General features: G+C 34.6%; 2 protein-coding genes across 2 annotated transcripts; both read left to right on the top strand.

Moving 5' to 3' along the window:
* Nucleotides 1–456: 456 nt before the first annotated feature.
* Nucleotides 457–3033, top strand: LOC122499609. Its single transcript, XM_043608057.1, has 2 exons — nucleotides 457–1288; nucleotides 2795–3033. The coding sequence occupies exons 1-2, from the start codon at nucleotides 457–459 to the stop codon at nucleotides 3031–3033; spliced, it is 1071 nt and encodes a 356-aa protein (XP_043463992.1).
* A 449-nt stretch (nucleotides 3034–3482) lies between these two features.
* On the top strand, nucleotides 3483–16144 carry LOC122499608. Its single transcript, XM_043608056.1, has 8 exons — nucleotides 3483–3562; nucleotides 7101–7492; nucleotides 8877–8986; nucleotides 10925–11089; nucleotides 12723–13089; nucleotides 14034–14263; nucleotides 15242–15565; nucleotides 15815–16144. Exons 1-8 carry the CDS (start codon nucleotides 3483–3485, stop codon nucleotides 16127–16129), a joined length of 1983 nt encoding a protein of 660 aa, XP_043463991.1. The 3' UTR covers nucleotides 16130–16144.
* Nucleotides 16145–17449: the final 1305 nt, after the last annotated feature.

The raw sequence follows: 17449 nt of genomic DNA, 5'->3' as shown, positions 1-17449 counted from the left end.
GCTTCTGACATTAGTCTCGTTGAATTGTCCCAAGCTTAGGAAAATGACACAGAATTGGACTCTCTTATAAAAGAGAATCCAACATCCTTAAATTTAAAACGCATGTTATGGGGCCCTGATCACACCCCAATAATATGTGATGTTCCTGGAGAAATTTTTAGACCTTATGTTCCCTTGGTATATCGTAAGCGAGTTTTTGACATATTCCACGATCAGTCACATCCGAGCGCGAAAATTACGGGAAAGATGATCCGGAAAAGTTACGCGTGGACAAATATAAATAGGGACGTAAAAGAGTGGTGTCGAGATTGCTTGCCGTGTCAAAGGTCAAAAATATCGCGTTATAATATTTTGATGCCTTCGCATTTTGTCGCCCCTGATCAGAGATTTTCACATGTACATATAGACATTATCGGTCCATTACCAATTTGCGAGAGATTCCGATACTGTCTAACGATGATCGACAGATTTTCGCGTTGGGCAGAAGCTGTACCTTTACGGGATATTGAGGCGAAAACTATTTACAGAGCTTTTGTCGATAATTGGTTGTCGCGTTTTGGCACACCTTCGAAGATAACAACGGATCAGGGTAAACAGTTCGAGTCTAGGATTTTTAAGTTTTTATTGCATCTTGCGGGTTGCCACCGTTTGCGGACAACAGCATACCACCCGGCGTCAAATGGTATGATCGAGCGTTGGCATCGTACTCTAAAAGCTGCCATTATGTGCCACTCGGACGAAAAATGGACACATACTTTATCCACGGTTTTGCTGGGTTTAAGGACGACTGTCCTTGACTCGGGCGCATCTCCTGCTGAATATGTTTACGGCACCACCCTTAAAATTCCGGGTGAATTCATCCTACCGGATGAATTCAAAGCAAACCCTCAATTTTTCTTAGAGGAGTTTCGAGAACATATGCGCCTCGTGAAACCCGTACCCGTGACACACAAACATAAGAGAAAAATTTTCGTGTTTAAAGATATGTATAGTTGCTCGCATGTTTTTTTGAAATCAGCACCTGTAAAAAAATCATTGGAAAGTCCTTATTCCGGCCCACATAAGGTCGTGGATAGAACTTCGGATCGCGTGTTTGAGATTGAAGTAAATGGCGAGAAAAAACGAGTTTCAGTAGAAAATATTAAGCCAGCTTATTTCACTCGCGATGATTTGATAATTCCGGACAATGTAAGAAAAAATGCTGCGACTAGTGTACCTGTCAACAATATTGTTATCACTCCACAAAATGATATTCATTTCAAGACGAATAATGTTGTTCCTTCGACTAGTAAAAATATCCCTACGACTGACGAAAATAGTATTAAAATAACTCCACTTAAGACTTATGTAAATAAAAAAGAGAGTTATTTTCGATTTTTCTAAACTAGATCATAATTATTCTTGCGCGAAGAATTAAGGATTATAATAAGTTGTAAAAAAAACTAGGGTTTTATTTTTCTTACATTTTATTTTCGTATTAAATATTTTATATCGACGACATATAATAAGATAAACATTTTTAATTTTTAATTTAAAAAAAATCGTTAGTCACTCGGGGGGGAGTATGTGGGGAACAGCTTAATGTTTCCCCTCCTACCCCTCTCTGCTCACAGAGTAGGGATCGTATGAGTATGTGTATGTGTGTGTTAGCTTGAGCTCTGTAGTACTTTGCACATTCTGTAAGATATTCTAAAACGAGGCAGACGTGCCTTTGTAAAGGTTGTAAAAAATATAGTTTTATATTTTGAATAAATTAGAACAGTTGAATAGTATTAATTATGAGTCTTATTAAATTAAAGAACACAAAGTGGAAATTGGTATAATTCAGTTTATAAATATACCGCCAACCCACAAGTCACAGCGTTAATCTAGAAAATACCCTAAATCATATGGTAATAGACCAACAGTTTGTCAAATTTCATTTATTTACATTTTAACAAAATTTTATATTTCCTGTTCGTTATCAGCATTTTTACACATTAAATTAATCGGTCTTTTTGATTAAAATGCCAAATCGAGTCAATAAACGTGAAATCGAAAGATTTAAGAGGACAGAATTGACGGTGAAAAAGCAGGATAGGCTGAATGCCCCCAATACGGTTTTCACGCGAAAACGTATTGGCAGAAACTCACCGCCAATACTATTCGCTCTCTTCCAATCCTGCTTTTTTTACTGGATATTTCAATAGAATAACAAGAATTTTAAATATGAAACTAGTAATTTACAAATATATCTATCAAATAGAACATTTTATGAATGTAAACGATTAATTTTATTATTTATTAATTCACAAATTATATTATATTCAAGTTTTTATATTATAGATAATACAAAAATTAGAGGTTATAATGTCAATGATAAAAGTGCAGTGAAACTTTCAGAGAAAATGTCTCTCGTTTTCACAACCACACTTGTATGCCTGTATGCCCAGTTCTGCTTCTGCGCTGTAACTCGACAAATTAAACACTTGCACTGAGTTTGGCTCGAGCCACGGCACCGGACGCACGCGCGCTCTTATAGCTCCGTGATTCTCAAACCGTTTTTCGAGTGATTAGAGTTTTCGGTCATAAATATATTGGCATAAAGCCTAGTTCTTCTTCCCAAGTTCACATTCTTCCTTTTTCTCGCGCATCTGACGACCTGAAAACACATTCCGTTGGAAAAAGCCTCGTAGGACGCCAAGTGGATTTGCCCTCCGCCATCTTTGAAGTGCCTCAGGTGGAACACCTTAACCTTCACCACAACCTCCGAATCTAAACCATTTAACAACGAATAATTCGAACGCAATCGAAGTCGAAGAAGCTGCACTTAATCTTCTCATGTATAAGAATGGTCCGAGACTTAGAAGCGACTCCGTTGGCATGGAACTGTCGGATGCTCATACTGATGGCGTCACACAAAAGAACAAGCGCACCTGCTGCGATGACAAGATACATCAGACACGTCAAGTACTGATAAAGATCCGAAAGCATCTCTACTTAAGGGAGGAGATAAGAAACGCAACGATACCAACTCGCCTCCAACCGCTTTGAATAATTTAAAAAGTCTTAAATACGACAGTAATACAAAAGGTAATTGTCCTTTCTTCATTCAACATGACTCCAAGTGTCCAAACGCTTTGAAGGAACAGAACCATGTTTCGGTCGGCCGTTTGCTCCATCCTCTGTATCCTGGAAAAATAATTGACATCAACCCAAGTGGTCGAGGTAAGGTTAGGGTAGTCATGAATTGTGGTAGATCAGCAAACAAACTTTTGGTGGATCCAGTTCTAAAAACAAATAATCTAATCGCCATCATCCCGTCAAGCTTCGTAACCTGTCAAGGTGTCATTAACTTTATCCCACAAAACATTTCAATATAAGAAATCCTTGAAAATATAGAAGCCATAGGCCCTCATAACAAAGAGTGCAAAGTGATAAGTGCGCGTAGATTCAGCCGTAAAGTGATTAGTGACAAGAATGAAGCATCTTTTGTGGAAACAATGACAGTTCTTCTAACGTTCAAAGGAACATCTCTACCAGAACGTGTTGCCATTTTCAAAGGATCAGCTCCGGTTCGCCCGTACATCCCAGATCTAAGAATGTGCCACAATTGTTTTCGTTTCGGTCATGTGGCCAAACACCGCGAATCTAAAAAACGCTGCTCGAAATGCGGCTCCACAGACCCTCATTAAAACTGTCAATTAGAATCAGACTTAAAAGTGTGTATTAACTGTAAAGTTCCCCACGATCCCACCTCGAAAGAGTGCAGTGAATATATTTTCCAGAAAAAAGTTAGTATTTATGCGACTGCTCACAAAGTTTCTTTTGAAGAGGCCAAATCAAAACTACGACTTAAAAAACCCTCTGCGTCATTTAACTTCTTGGATTTCCCTAAGCTAAGTGATTCACCTACCCCAGAACTGCCAAATTATAATGGCTCTAATCAAAATCGTTCTTACTCTCACATCACAGGTTCTCCTCGTGTAGAAGTTACAGCCAATCCCGCGCAAGTTAAAAAAACCATTCTCAAAACAAAAATCATCATCATCTTTATTCTATGCCTCTCAATGGAACAATGGCAGAAATGCAAGTTCTTTACCAAACGGCTTTGCTCTCTCTTCACCAGCTCTCACTTCCGTTGCTTCTAATCAGATAATCCTTCCACAAAACACATCCTCCCTTCCTTTCATTTTTGATGCTCTCGAAAAATTACTTCTAGATAAATCACAGAACGTTCCCCCTGAAAAATCCAATCTAATCAAAGACACTCTCCGAAATATTACCTAGATAATACATATATATTCTTTATTTGAATCTCTGTCCGTTAATAATGGCCAGTCTCCTTAACCCCCGCATTTTACAGTGGAATTGTCGCGGTGTCTCCAAAAAGACACCCGAAATTCTTAAAATCTCTCACGAGTTCGATATTCGATATAAACACATTTAAATCCAGGTAAACCCGATAATCTACATAGTCTTAAACTTTTTAACATAATAAGATTCGATAGAACTGTAAACAAAGGCGGTGGTTTAATCATCTCCATTAAAAAAAACATAACTTTTGAAAAAATATCCACAATTCCGTCCGTAGAAAACGATCTAGAGACACTTGCAGTCTCAATACAGTATTCTGTCGACGAATTTTTGATCGTTTCAATTTATAGAGTTCCTGGAAAGGTGACTTCACCACGTGTGTGGAGAAACTTTTTCAACTCTCTCACAGATACAAACTTTTCATCAATTTTCGTTGGAGGTGACTTCAACTGCCATCACATACTTTGGGGCAGCCCATACGTATGCCCCAACGGCATTAATTTATGCTCAGAGTTAGATGATTCAGATTTGGTCTGCTTGAATAATGGTGATCCCACTTTTATTGGACGAAGTGGTGGACCTGGCTCCATGCTTGACCTTTCTCTTATTTCCGCTAATATATATATATATATATATATATTTAATCTTCCTGGAAAACATTTTCTGACTCCCTAGGCAGTGATCATCTCCCTGTTCTTACTACTATAGGTATCTCAGTTCCTATTGTTTCTTATTTCTCTCATAAATATAACCTTAAAAATATCTCTTGGTGTAGTTTTACAAATACCCTCTCTAATTTAATAACCGAAAATATTGTCAACTTGAATGCCCTAGACGCAAATATAATTGATGTTTACAACCTTTTTAACAATTTAATCGATGAAGCAGTCACTACAGCGTGTCGTAGTCGTAGAACCTTTAACCCCAATAGAATACAAACAACTAATAACAAAAAGCCTCGCGTTTCAGCTCCCTGGTGGAACGATGCGTGTGCTTCCGCCATTGCTGAAAGAAAATTGGCTCTTTCCACTTATAAATCTAATTCAAATTATGAAAACTTTTGTAACTACCAAAAATCACAGGCTAAAGCCAAACGCACACTTATTTCTGCCAGAAGAGAATCCTTTAAAAATTCTGTAACACTCTCGACAGAGAAGCTCCACTATCTAAAGTTTGGTCTATAGTCAAAAGTTTTAAGAACAGATTTGCGCATCTAGCCACCGCATCTTGTTCGGCAGACAGAGCAGTTATCGATAAACTTCTCTCCATGGTAGATGATCTTTGCCCACCAACAGCTTTTCATAATAACTTTCTAGAAAATTTGAATTCCAACAATTTTTTTGAATCTCCTTTCAACATTACTGAATTGAGAATCGCAATTAAATCTTTAAAAACAAAATCCTCACCCGGCCTAGACAAAATCGATTTTAATATCATCAAAAACTTACCAACCTCATCCTTAGAAACCCTATTAACTATATATAATTGTCTTTAATTAATTAATTAAATCTTTAAAAACAAAATCCTCACCCGGCCTAGACAAAATCGTTTTTTAAATCATCAAAAACTTACCAACCTCATCCTTAGAAACCCTAACTATATATTAGCCTAACTATATATTACCTATATATTAACTATATATAATTGTCTTTATTCAGAAGGCAGATTTCCTGACACCTGGAACAATTTTTTGATTTTTTTTCCTCCCTAAATCGTCTCCTGGAAAGTTTCGACCGATTTCTTTAGCCTCCTGTTTGTTTAAACTTATGGAAAAATTGATATACATCAGAATGATTTGGTTCGTAGAACATAACAAAATTTTAGCTCCTACACAATATGGCTTTCGAAAAAACAAATCGTTTGCAGATTGTCTTGCCCTCTTATCCTCAGAAATATGGACTGGAATAGCAAACAAAGAGGTCACTGCAGGTCTCTTTTTAGACATTAGGGGTGCTTTCCCAAGCGTAATTCCATCAATCCTTATGGAAGACCTGAAAGAAATTAACATCCCCTCTCCAACAGCCAAATTCATTTATAATTCTATAGCCTGTAAAAATATATTTTTCAAAATTAATGGTGCATCGATAGATGCAGGAACATTTTTAACGTACTAAAGGTTCTGAGAGAGACATGGTGGGAAGCTGACCCTCTCATCTTTATTCAAATTTTTTACTCTTTAATTAGAAGCAATTTTGACTATGGTTCTCACAGCTACAACCTTAAAACAAAAAAGGCTTCCGCACCCTAGAAAAAGTTCGAAATCAAGCTTCAAGATTAGTATTGGAATATAGGAACAGCACCCCAATAAACGTCATGTTGGCCGAAACCTGCGAACCCCCCCTGAGATTGAGATTCAATTTTCTTGCCAAGAGATATCTTCTTAGGACCTTTTCTAACTCTTCTCATCCTATTGTCAATAACTTACATTACCTACACGCTTTAGATCATAATTTAAATATTAGTCACTGTTATCCACTCCTTTTTGCTTTCAACAAAATAAATAATTTCATCCCTATCATACAGAAAAAAGACATTCACCCTTTTTTTGAATTTCCGTACGAAGGCCATCTTTTCTCGGGTCTTGCGCTTATTTGTCCCTCACACATCTTATGTCTCTCACATAAAATTTCTCACTTCGCCTCAATTTTCTCAATAGAAGCAATAGCTATTCTCATAACACTGGACTACATATTAAATTCTAATCTCTCAAACACAGTCATCTTTACTGATTCGCTCAGTGTACTTCAAGGTATCGGAGCAATGATCCCTTCCTCTATCAAATCCTATCTCTTTCTTTTAATTAGAAACCGTCTACACATTTTAAACAATCTGGGACGCCCAGCCTCCCTATGTTGGATTCCCGGACACCTTGGAATCACGGGCAACGAAGAAGCCGATTTAGCTTCAAAGAATGCAGCTAAAAATAACAAACTCCTAAATATAAATCTTCCCTCATCAGATCTTTTTGCTATAGCCCGTCAAGATCTTTTCGATAGCTTCCACGATTATCTCATTGAAATCGGAAGATACAAGGGTGCACTTTTCACACAAAGATACTATCAGCCTAGAAGCAAACCATGGTTTGCTTCTTTACCAGCAAGAAGAGAATGGATCGTCACCATTTGCAGACTTAAAAGCAACCATTACGCTGCAAATGCTAGCCTAGCTAGGAAAAACTATATCTTCTCTAGTGACTGTCAGTGTTCTCTCGGAATAGAAGAAGACATTGACCATATTTTATGGTCCTGTCCTAAATACTCAAACTTCAGAACAGATCTTTTCAAAGGCCTCTCAAAATCTCTCAGATGCCCCCCTCCCTTTTGTAGCTCACAAATAAATTCCCATCCTTCCTTAAAAGTAGGGGAAGTGCGCCGGTTGTGGGCACCCTCCGGTTGTGGGCACCCCTACGTAAACTTCGACGGCAAGCAGACTTTACTGAACTAAGTATTGCAAGTCGTGTTCGTTGACAATACGGACTTTTCGTATTGATAACGAAACAAATATATGCATTTGTGTAATAGCTGTGAGCATAATAAAGAAAATTTGCATTAAATAAATAAAAAAGTAATTTTGTATTGTTTTCGAAGAGCAACATATGGGTGTAGATTCGTTCAGAAAAAAAGGGTTTAATTTTTTTTTTGCAGTGTTGTCATTATATTTTGTGATTTACCTTCGTGTTTAACCAAAATCCTGCATCACAAAATGTGTTGGTCTTTTTAAAAAATGACTGTCATTCCCGGTTGTGGGCACCTTTATGTTAAGGAGGCTCTACCATCTGACAATGATGAGGACTACTGTCTCATCTATCTAAACTTTCTGCCAAGGAAAGTGACAGCCGCAAACTCCATTAAATGCGATAAATATAGTCGTTCAGTGCATTAGAAGTGCGTTATGGTATGCGTACTAGCTACTTCACATGCAAGCATTATGCTTTTGTTAGCGATGAGCATAGTGTGAAAACGTGTCATCATTTTTGTTCTTTATCCCGGCAAATTCTCTTAAAATAAAGAAACTTTCATTTCTTCTTTATTTGTGTTGGTTTCCTTTAATATTTTTCCATTTTTAGCGGATTTTTCAAGGGTGCCCACAACCGGGTACAAAATTTTTTTTGTCAAAAAATTCCCATTTCACTAAATTTCTAATAAAACTTTTTTATTTAAAGGAATCAATTTAATTCCTTCACTGACAGTCACCTTAGACCTCTAGCTTTAAATTCGTACACATATATTTGAATAATATGCACATGGACAAATGTTATGAGGCAAAAACAAAAGGGTGCCCACAACCGGAACACTTCCCTTAATATCCCATACCTTCAGATTTTTCAAACGTGCCAACCTTAAACTTTAACTTACCCATTATAGATTACCACATTTAAAAATTCAAATTTACCGCGCTCGCTCGAGTAACCGCTCCGTGTGCAACTATATACAATACAAACTCGCATTAACACCAGGTTATGGCGAATGCACACAGCGCTCCAATGCGCACGAGCAAGCCAATGAATGAACTTTAAGAAGTAGAAGAAGAACACTTGCACTTGTGATGGAATCACATGTGACTTCCATATGCTTGCAAAGTGCGACACAATAACACTGTCACAGCTCATGAGCAAGGTGCTGGTTATCCTTTACTTATACTATCCTCAAATGCAGTTCATACAACTAGCATCTGTGAAGCATTCACTGATGTATGCGCAATGCGTGCAGTGCGCGTTACTTAGAGTATCCCGCACGGCGCACGTGATAAGTACGACGCACAATTTCTATCTGGGGACATTTGCTCCAGCCTAAGATATTGGGATTGTTATTGTCTTTTCTTGCATTAACATATAGGCAATAGTTTTTCTTTTCCTCATCATTAACAGGAACATCTCTCCCATTTATTGCTTAAAAATCTTAATGTCAACGTCAGCAAAATTATACATTTCGCCTAAAATCTCTTCGCTTACCTCGTCATTCAAATCGAGACATATGTTGCGCAAAATTCAACAGGCCAAAATTATGAGAGACCCATATTTAATGTTTTGTAAGTATAAATATTCTAATCGACAACAACGTCCCTTCAATTAAGCAAGTGCTCTTTCTATTGCCATTTGACTCTTTGATAATGTATGATTACAACATATTTGCCTAAGAGTTAAAAGCTGGACTTGCTTTAATATAGGTTTTTATGTCGCTCATGGACCAAACAGTGAATAGTGTTCGCTGCCGTACACGTCACTAAAAATGTCACGAAACTTTAATTGATGATCATACATTGCTTTCAGTATAAGTGAATGAAAACCTTTCAGATTTACATAACTGACTGCATTCTTAGATGGAGCAAATATGTGATCCACCAACAACTCCAATTGTATTAGAAAATCCGCTTGTATACCTAAATGCTTCTTCAATCCTTCTTGTTCCCTATATTAATGAATCAGTTGAGACCAGTAGAAATTAAACATAGATCTACTGGTGAAATGGGAATTCTGACATTTTAAAATTCAGCTTATTTATCATTCAGTTAAATAAGATTTCAGGTAAATTAGAATATTGCACTTTTATTTTTACAATAAAAGTTTGTTTTTATTAATTCTAGACCAGAAAGTCCCCTTATTTTAAAAAAAACTTTCTGCGGTCGAGCGAAGTATTAAGTTTTTACGTAGAGGGATTCCCTCTACGGTTTCAGTATTTTTTAAATAACTTTTGTTTTCCTCATTGCAAAATATAATCAGTTTCTATACCTTTCGAAAATTTACTCCTCAACACATTTCTAAAAAAACATTTAGTTTAAACATAATTAATATTTAATTATGAAGCTTCGAAGCCAGAAAAAACTCGAAAAAGTGACGTTATGTTAAATAAAAAAATCTAATTTTCAAAACATTTTTTGTTCCACTGTTGGTTAATGACAAAATTATATTATAAATATAATTAAAATGAATTGTTTAATGATTTTTTTGCTTATTTGTTAATGTTACATTATTTTTACATGTCAAGTGGAATTCCTTCGAAGATGTGCATTCGTGTAATTAATTTTTATTTTTGAGACCGAAAATTAATTTTATTAATTTTATAATTTAGAATAATTTACTACATATTTGTAAGTTTGTGTTAAAACTAAATTTTTGTTGATTCCTTTGTTTATGTTGTAATGTTGCTTATTTTACAATAAAATGTGGTGAGGGATTCCCTCTAAACGTGTGTAAAGTTGTAATTTTTTCCCATGTGTGTGACGGAGGGTTAACGAGTGAACTGTACTGTTTTATAAGTTGTCAGCCAGTTCAGAATAATTACTTTAAATAAATTAAACGAATAAAATGCCGTTTCATTATTGGAAATAGATTCTTTATTTTTTTCATATTGGAGCGTTTGTCGACATTTTTTGTGATATGATCAAAGTGTTGTACATGTGTTGCACATTTAGACAATAAACTATCCTTATTTTGTGATGTATATACCCTTTTCTTTTAGGAAAACATGAAAAATTAATATTTAGGAGATGTAAAACGATGTGTTAATTAATTTTTAAATCAATTAAAATGTTTATATAGGGTGAATCGAAAATTCAAAAAGAAAGATTACATTCTGCTGTTCGTAGTAAATCAAAAACTATGATATATGACGATAAAAATTACTTTAAGGAATTAAAAAGTCTTTTCTTAAAAGAACGATTATCGACTTGTCAATATATCGATGATATAAGGGAAGTTCTATCTACCAGAATTTTATCAAGTCAACAACGAGATGAATGTATTCAAGCAGATCAGCAATTGACCGAAGAACGAAAAATGCTAAATAACATAAAGGTATACAACATATTATTTATATAATAACATAGACCTCATTTAAATATTAATGTGAGCTCCACTGAGTGATTCAGATCATAATCCGTGAGCACGAAGAAAATACCCAGTATAGGTGCTTAATATAGGTATAGGTAATTGATTGCCTGACAACTGTAGGTACCTTCGCGTCGACAAACACCACAAACAAATTTTCTTTTGACTGTCCCAAGTGAATAGTGGTACGTCTCTCTTAACAGAAGCAATGATATGATATTCCTTGATCTTAAGATCAAGTGCTTCCTGGGTTAAGGATCATCTCTGCAGAGATTTAGTTTATCGGTATTTTTCACTGGGTAACAGGGACCAGATAGCGTCCAGACTCTTGAAAACGCACAAGGTAGATCGATTCCTTAGTGAATCGACATTGCAAGAACAAATAAGAAACGCATGACGCAGACGCGAATTTTTCTCATCTTTCGTGTTTGCTTCGTTAGTGTTTGTCAGAAACACATTTTGATACAATTTTCACGCAATTTCGGAAGTCAATTTGACAAATTTTGTGTCATAAGTAATAATATTTTTGGTTCTACATAGGTTCCTTTACAGGATGTCAATAAAAGCAGGATCGCGTGCAGGTCCCTACGAGGGAAAATTTTTGTAAAAAATCTGATGTTAAGGTTCCCACACAGGAACCAGCGAGGGACTACAACAATCAAGGTTCCCACACGGGTTCTTATGCAGGTTCCTTGTCCCAATATCCTGTACGTGATCCCGTACAGGACAAGTCAAAGATCCCTGGCGGATCCTGTACAGGAACTGCACGGGATCCTTTGAGGATCCTTTACGGGAATTTTAATCTGGGATCAAAACAGATTTTAATTCTTAACTTGCTGATGTACAGTACCGGCCAATAAGGTTTGCCTACCATGTGTCAAAAAAACATTACAAAACGGTTTTTAGTTTGATTTTTAATGAAGATAAAAACATCGTTTGCAGGTATGATTTTAGAGCCAATGAGATTACCTACATTCAAAATATCTAAGTACTAAGTTTAAAAAAAATTTCTTTATAGTTGAATTGGTGTTAACAATAAACAAAAGTTAAATTTACTTGATTTTAACTATAAATATCTAACTATAAAAATAGATCCAATATGAACAATGAATGGAGGAAGTGATTCATTAGAAAATCTAGGATCACCCTCATATTTTTCGCTTCATAAAGTTTCAATAATCTCTATGCCATCGACATTAGAGCCTTTTGGTGGCTTTACTAACGAATAGAAACTTATTAAGAGATAAACTTGAATAAAGATCAGAGGGTCTAAATTGGCATGGAATCTGCAACACCCTCGCATCATTCCAAACATACCCTAAAAAGATTAAATATGAATACTTCCAACAATTTATAGCTACTTTAATATATTGTAACAATTAAAATATCTTATTTCAAGAGCATCTTGGTTAAGTCTGGAAGTCTTGAATCATAATTACACTATTTGCATAATCGTGTCGTGTGGGTAGCTAAATGGTTTGGTTATCAACACAAACGACTGTATCATGAACTGACTCTTTATACAAACACTATTAATTTATAATTAAGAAGAAATAATCTAATATTAAATTTATAAATTTCTTCATATTCTATGAATTAGAGAGATTGTCAGATGTACTCAAAGTGCTTTGAAGAATTTTTATCTAATGATCACGATAAGAGCATGAAGACTTTAAACGAAGCATTAGAAATAGAAAAACTAACAGTTGAGATGACTAATAAAAAAAATCAACTTTCAAGTGTTTATGGACAAGTAAGATTAGAAGTATATTTTTGGGAAGAAGCGTGGAGAATGGTTAAACAATGTCAAAAGTTTCTTTACCAAGTGTCACCAATGTCCTGGCGAGAGAAACATGATTGGATTCATAGAGACAATTATCCATTTTCTCATTCACCCTCAGGACAAGACAAAACTTTCAGTTCGACTCAATATATTGACGAATCATCTTCCATATTATCACTCATTGGTAAGAAAGATTATTTTTTTATAAAATATTTAATTATTAGAGCTGAACAATAAGTAGGGGAGACTGCTGGGGTAAACCCGCTCACTTTTTTTTAGATCGGTAAAAATCTAGGAAATTATTCTCTAAATCCAAGTTAATTTATATCATTTGAAAGCTTATGATTTCTACTAAAAAAATAGGAAAGAGTTTTTGATTTATCTTTTTTAGTTTTACTTAGAGAAACTTTTTAATACACGTATACCAAATTTGGAAATCACAATTTTCCATATTTTAACAATTTTTCCGAATCAATCTGCACAAATAAATTAAATATTTTAAACAAATCTCGATAAGCTCATGGGTTTTATATGTATCGACAGCACAGCTGCCCTAAAACAGAAACCTGCTTAATTTGAAAAATATTTTCGAAATTAATTAATAATTTCAAAATTATCAAAAAACTCATAAAAAACGGTAGCATGGTGGGATATGAGCCCACGACCTTTCTATTGCCGGTAGACTTCTCTGACCACTGAGCTACATGCACCCCGAGATCCTCCGGGGATAGATAATTTTGAAATTATTAATTAATTTTGAAAATATTTTTCAAATTAATCAGGTTTCTGTATTAGGGCAGCTGTGCTGTCGATACATATGATTCATTTAAGATATTTAATTTATTTGTGTAGATTGATTCGGAAAAATTGTTAACTTCTTTCGAATTTAATAATTCTTTCTGTAACACCTTTCGTCAAAACCTCGACTTAAAAGTAACTTTTAGAGCATACTATGACTTAAAAGCGGGAAAATCTACTTTTAAACACGAGTTGACCCCCCACCAATAATCTTCCTCAATAGTGTTGCCAACTTATTTCTCCTTTAGTTTCTGGATATATTTTTAGCAATTTCACTATAAACCAATGTAATAACACTTAATTGTGGTTTTAATATTACACGATTTGCAGATATGTTTGAAGAAGATGTATTAAAAGCCAAACCACCTGAACTCTTCTTTGACAATCCACTTGATCTCAATAGTGTCTTTAAGACAATCGAATTGCAAAATCTTAATGCTCTGATTCATTTAGAATCATTAGTAGGTCCTATGTCCGATATGGCGATAACAATAGACGAGACTGAAAATCAAATTAAATCTGAAATCAATGAAATTTCCGAAGGAATCAAAGATTTAGAGGTAATTATATAAGTACATCGTAATCGATATTTTACTGTTAAATTTAAAAATCCACTTTGATTATTCTTTCCTATTTAATGTTAACTTGAAAAATGTTTTTACACTTAAAAGCGTTATCAGTAATGATTTTACATGATCAAATCTTCAGTTAAAAATGATGCATAATCTTTTACAGTAGTCATTACTAATCTTTAAATTCTTTTTTAAATTAACCGACAGATTAGCTCGGTCGGATAAATGTTACGCTCGGCAAACGCTGTCGGACCAACCCAGTGTGCACGTTCTGGAACTGTTCTGTAACAGTTAATGGAAATAAAGAACAGTTACAGAACGGTACACACCATAAAGGAGAGTCCAGAATAGAGTCGCCGTCGGTATGAACGCGTTGATACTAACGCGTCGTCCTATGTATTCCATATGGAGATCACGTGACCAACGCGCTTCTACCGACGTTCACAAACCCTATTCTGAACTCTCCTTTAGAACTCGACTGTCCATAAACCGGTTGTACTCAAAGAGGTCTTCTACAGTTTCCCTCTCCACTAGCGAGAAAACCCATTAGACGGGTGTGTCCAGGCAAATGCGAATACTCCTTATAATTCTCAAGTAGTTTTGTAGGCGCAAAAATTTAGTATGTAAAAAAATTTCCACTGGGACACTTGTAACGCCAGCTTTAAGGCAAAAGACAAGTGTATAAATAAAAAAAATTATTTTTTAATTAATAAAATTCCCACATAGCACCAAGAATTTCCTAACAGTTGAAAAATTATCTATATTCTCTAATTCTCCCACACAGTCGAGTTGAAAAGATAAAAATCACTTGAATTTGATTGAAACTTGTTAGATGGGAGATTTTTTGAGATAAATAATAATAATCTATTTGTTAACAATCCCTCCTAATAATTCTGTAAAATTAATGTTTTTATTCGTGTTTTTATTTAGTAATAATTGAAAGTAATATTAATTATTCATTCATAGCACTCTATTAAAGCCGCAGAAAATTGTGCAGCTGATTTGGAACGAAATGCAAATTCCTTATTGCATGGTGTTTTTTGTGCCTTAGTATGTTCAGAGGATGTTTTATACTTGCGAGTCTTCATTGAGGATGCATATGAATCTTGTGTATCAATAAACGACGCTAATCTTGAAGCTTTCACAATGATGCAGTCAATTGAAAAAGCTTATGAAGACATAAGTATAGAGCTAGACAATTTACCGCACAGGATGGTTGTCGCTTGTGAGAAAGAAGGCTTTCGAGATGAAATAAAGCTTCTAAATGAAGCTAAAGATGCTATGAAGAAGGTAATTTTTTATAAAAGCATATTTCTTTCGCCAAAGTTACATATATTATAATTCAAAGTTTTCGTATGTATTTCTATTGTAATTTTTTTTTCTCCGGTTAAATCAAATGCAGTAACAAAGTTTGCAGAATAGTTAATGACATCATTCACTAGTACCTTTAATTCTATATCTCTTAGAGTATTTTTATAATTAAATAATAAATAACGAACTATATTAATAACATATGTCTTTCTTTTCTGTCCAATTCAGTTTGACCTAATGTACCGACTACTGTCAGCATTAAAACGAGTAATGGAACAGCCAAAACCTAAGAAACGGCAATTGATGAGGAGATCAGAAGCTAAGCAACATCAAACACAAACTAAAACTCTCCTGCGTCCACCCACGAAAAATGAAAAGCAGTTTTTAAAATTCTTTACAACAAATTACTCGCCATATGACCACACTGCTTTTCGAGATCAATTTTTAGAAGAGTTACATTTTCTTCTTAAAAACAAGCAGTGCAATGATGGAATTCAAAGTAAAGACAATAAAGAGACAAACAAGTGCTTGTTTTTTAACTAAAGATGATGCAATATACCAAATTTCACTCAAAATTACGTTATGTTAAGGTAAAATTGATTCTGAAAAAATGAATATTTTGTATATAACTGCAGAAAATACTAGGACATAAGTGTTTTAAGTCAAGACACTTTTAGTGTCTAAGACGCAAAAAATGTCTTTATTTAAGACACTTTTGCTTCTTTAAAACACAGTGAGTGACCAAGTATTGGTAAAGGGGGCTTACGTCCAAAACCAAGTTTTCTAGAAAACTACTGTTAGGAGCCCAGGTAAAAATGATTCGTACGAAACTTGTACGCATTTCGTTCAAAAATCCGGCCAGATTCGTAAAGAATTCCTATCGAATTCGTCTGAAATTACTAGTAAAATTCGTGTGGCGTTTTGAAACGTTTTTTTTGCACGAATATTCGTGCGAATAGTACCCGAATTTTCAAAAAAAATTTCGTTCGGAAATCCGTTCTTTCGGAATCGCACGGAATAACTTTTGACAATTTCTTCAAAAATTTTCAGCCAAATTTTCTTACGAATTTCGTACGAAATTCGAGCGAATTACGAACGGATTTATTTTGGAAAATTTTTATAAAATTCTGCTCGGAAATTCGTATGGAATTCTGCACGAAATGTCAGCTAAAAATTCCTTCAAAAATTTTCGACGAAATTTCCATACGAAATTCGTATGAAATCCGAGCGAATTACGAATGAATTTATTTGGAAAAATTTTCATAAAATTCTGCTCGGAAATTCGTATGGAATTCCGCACAAAACGTCAGCTTAAAAATTCCTTCAAAAATTTTGGGCGAAATTTCTATACGAATTTGTATGAAATTCGAGCAAATTACGAACGTATTTATTTTAGTAAATTTTTATAAAATTCTGCTAGGAAATTCGTATGGAATTGCGCACGAAATGTCAGCTAAAAATTCCTTCAAAAATTTTCGACGAAATTTCCATACGAAATTCGTACGAAATTCGAGCAAATTACGAACGTATTTATTTTGAAATTTTTTTTTAAATTCTGCTAGGAAATTCGTATGGAATTCCGCACGAAATGTCAGCTAAAAATGTCCTCAAAATTTTTCGGCAAAATTTTTATACGAAATTCGTTAGGAAGTTTCGCCGAAAATTTTTGAACGAATTTTTAGCTCACATTTTGTGCGGAATTTCATACGAATTTCCGAGCAAAATTTTCAAAAAATTTCCAAAAAAATACATTTGTAATTCGCTTGGATTTTTTTACGAATTTCGTCGAAAATTTTTGAATTTCATACTAATTTCCGAGCAAAATTTTCAAAAAATTTTCCAAAATAATTTGTTCGTAATTCG

Source organism: Leptopilina heterotoma, unplaced genomic scaffold, assembly GCF_015476425.1.
Source record: "Leptopilina heterotoma isolate Lh14 unplaced genomic scaffold, ASM1547642v1 Lhet_17, whole genome shotgun sequence".
Taxonomy (NCBI): Eukaryota; Metazoa; Arthropoda; class Insecta; order Hymenoptera; family Figitidae; genus Leptopilina; species Leptopilina heterotoma.
Note: the sequence above shows the minus strand (reverse complement) of the source record. Positions and strands in the feature narration are given on the sequence as shown.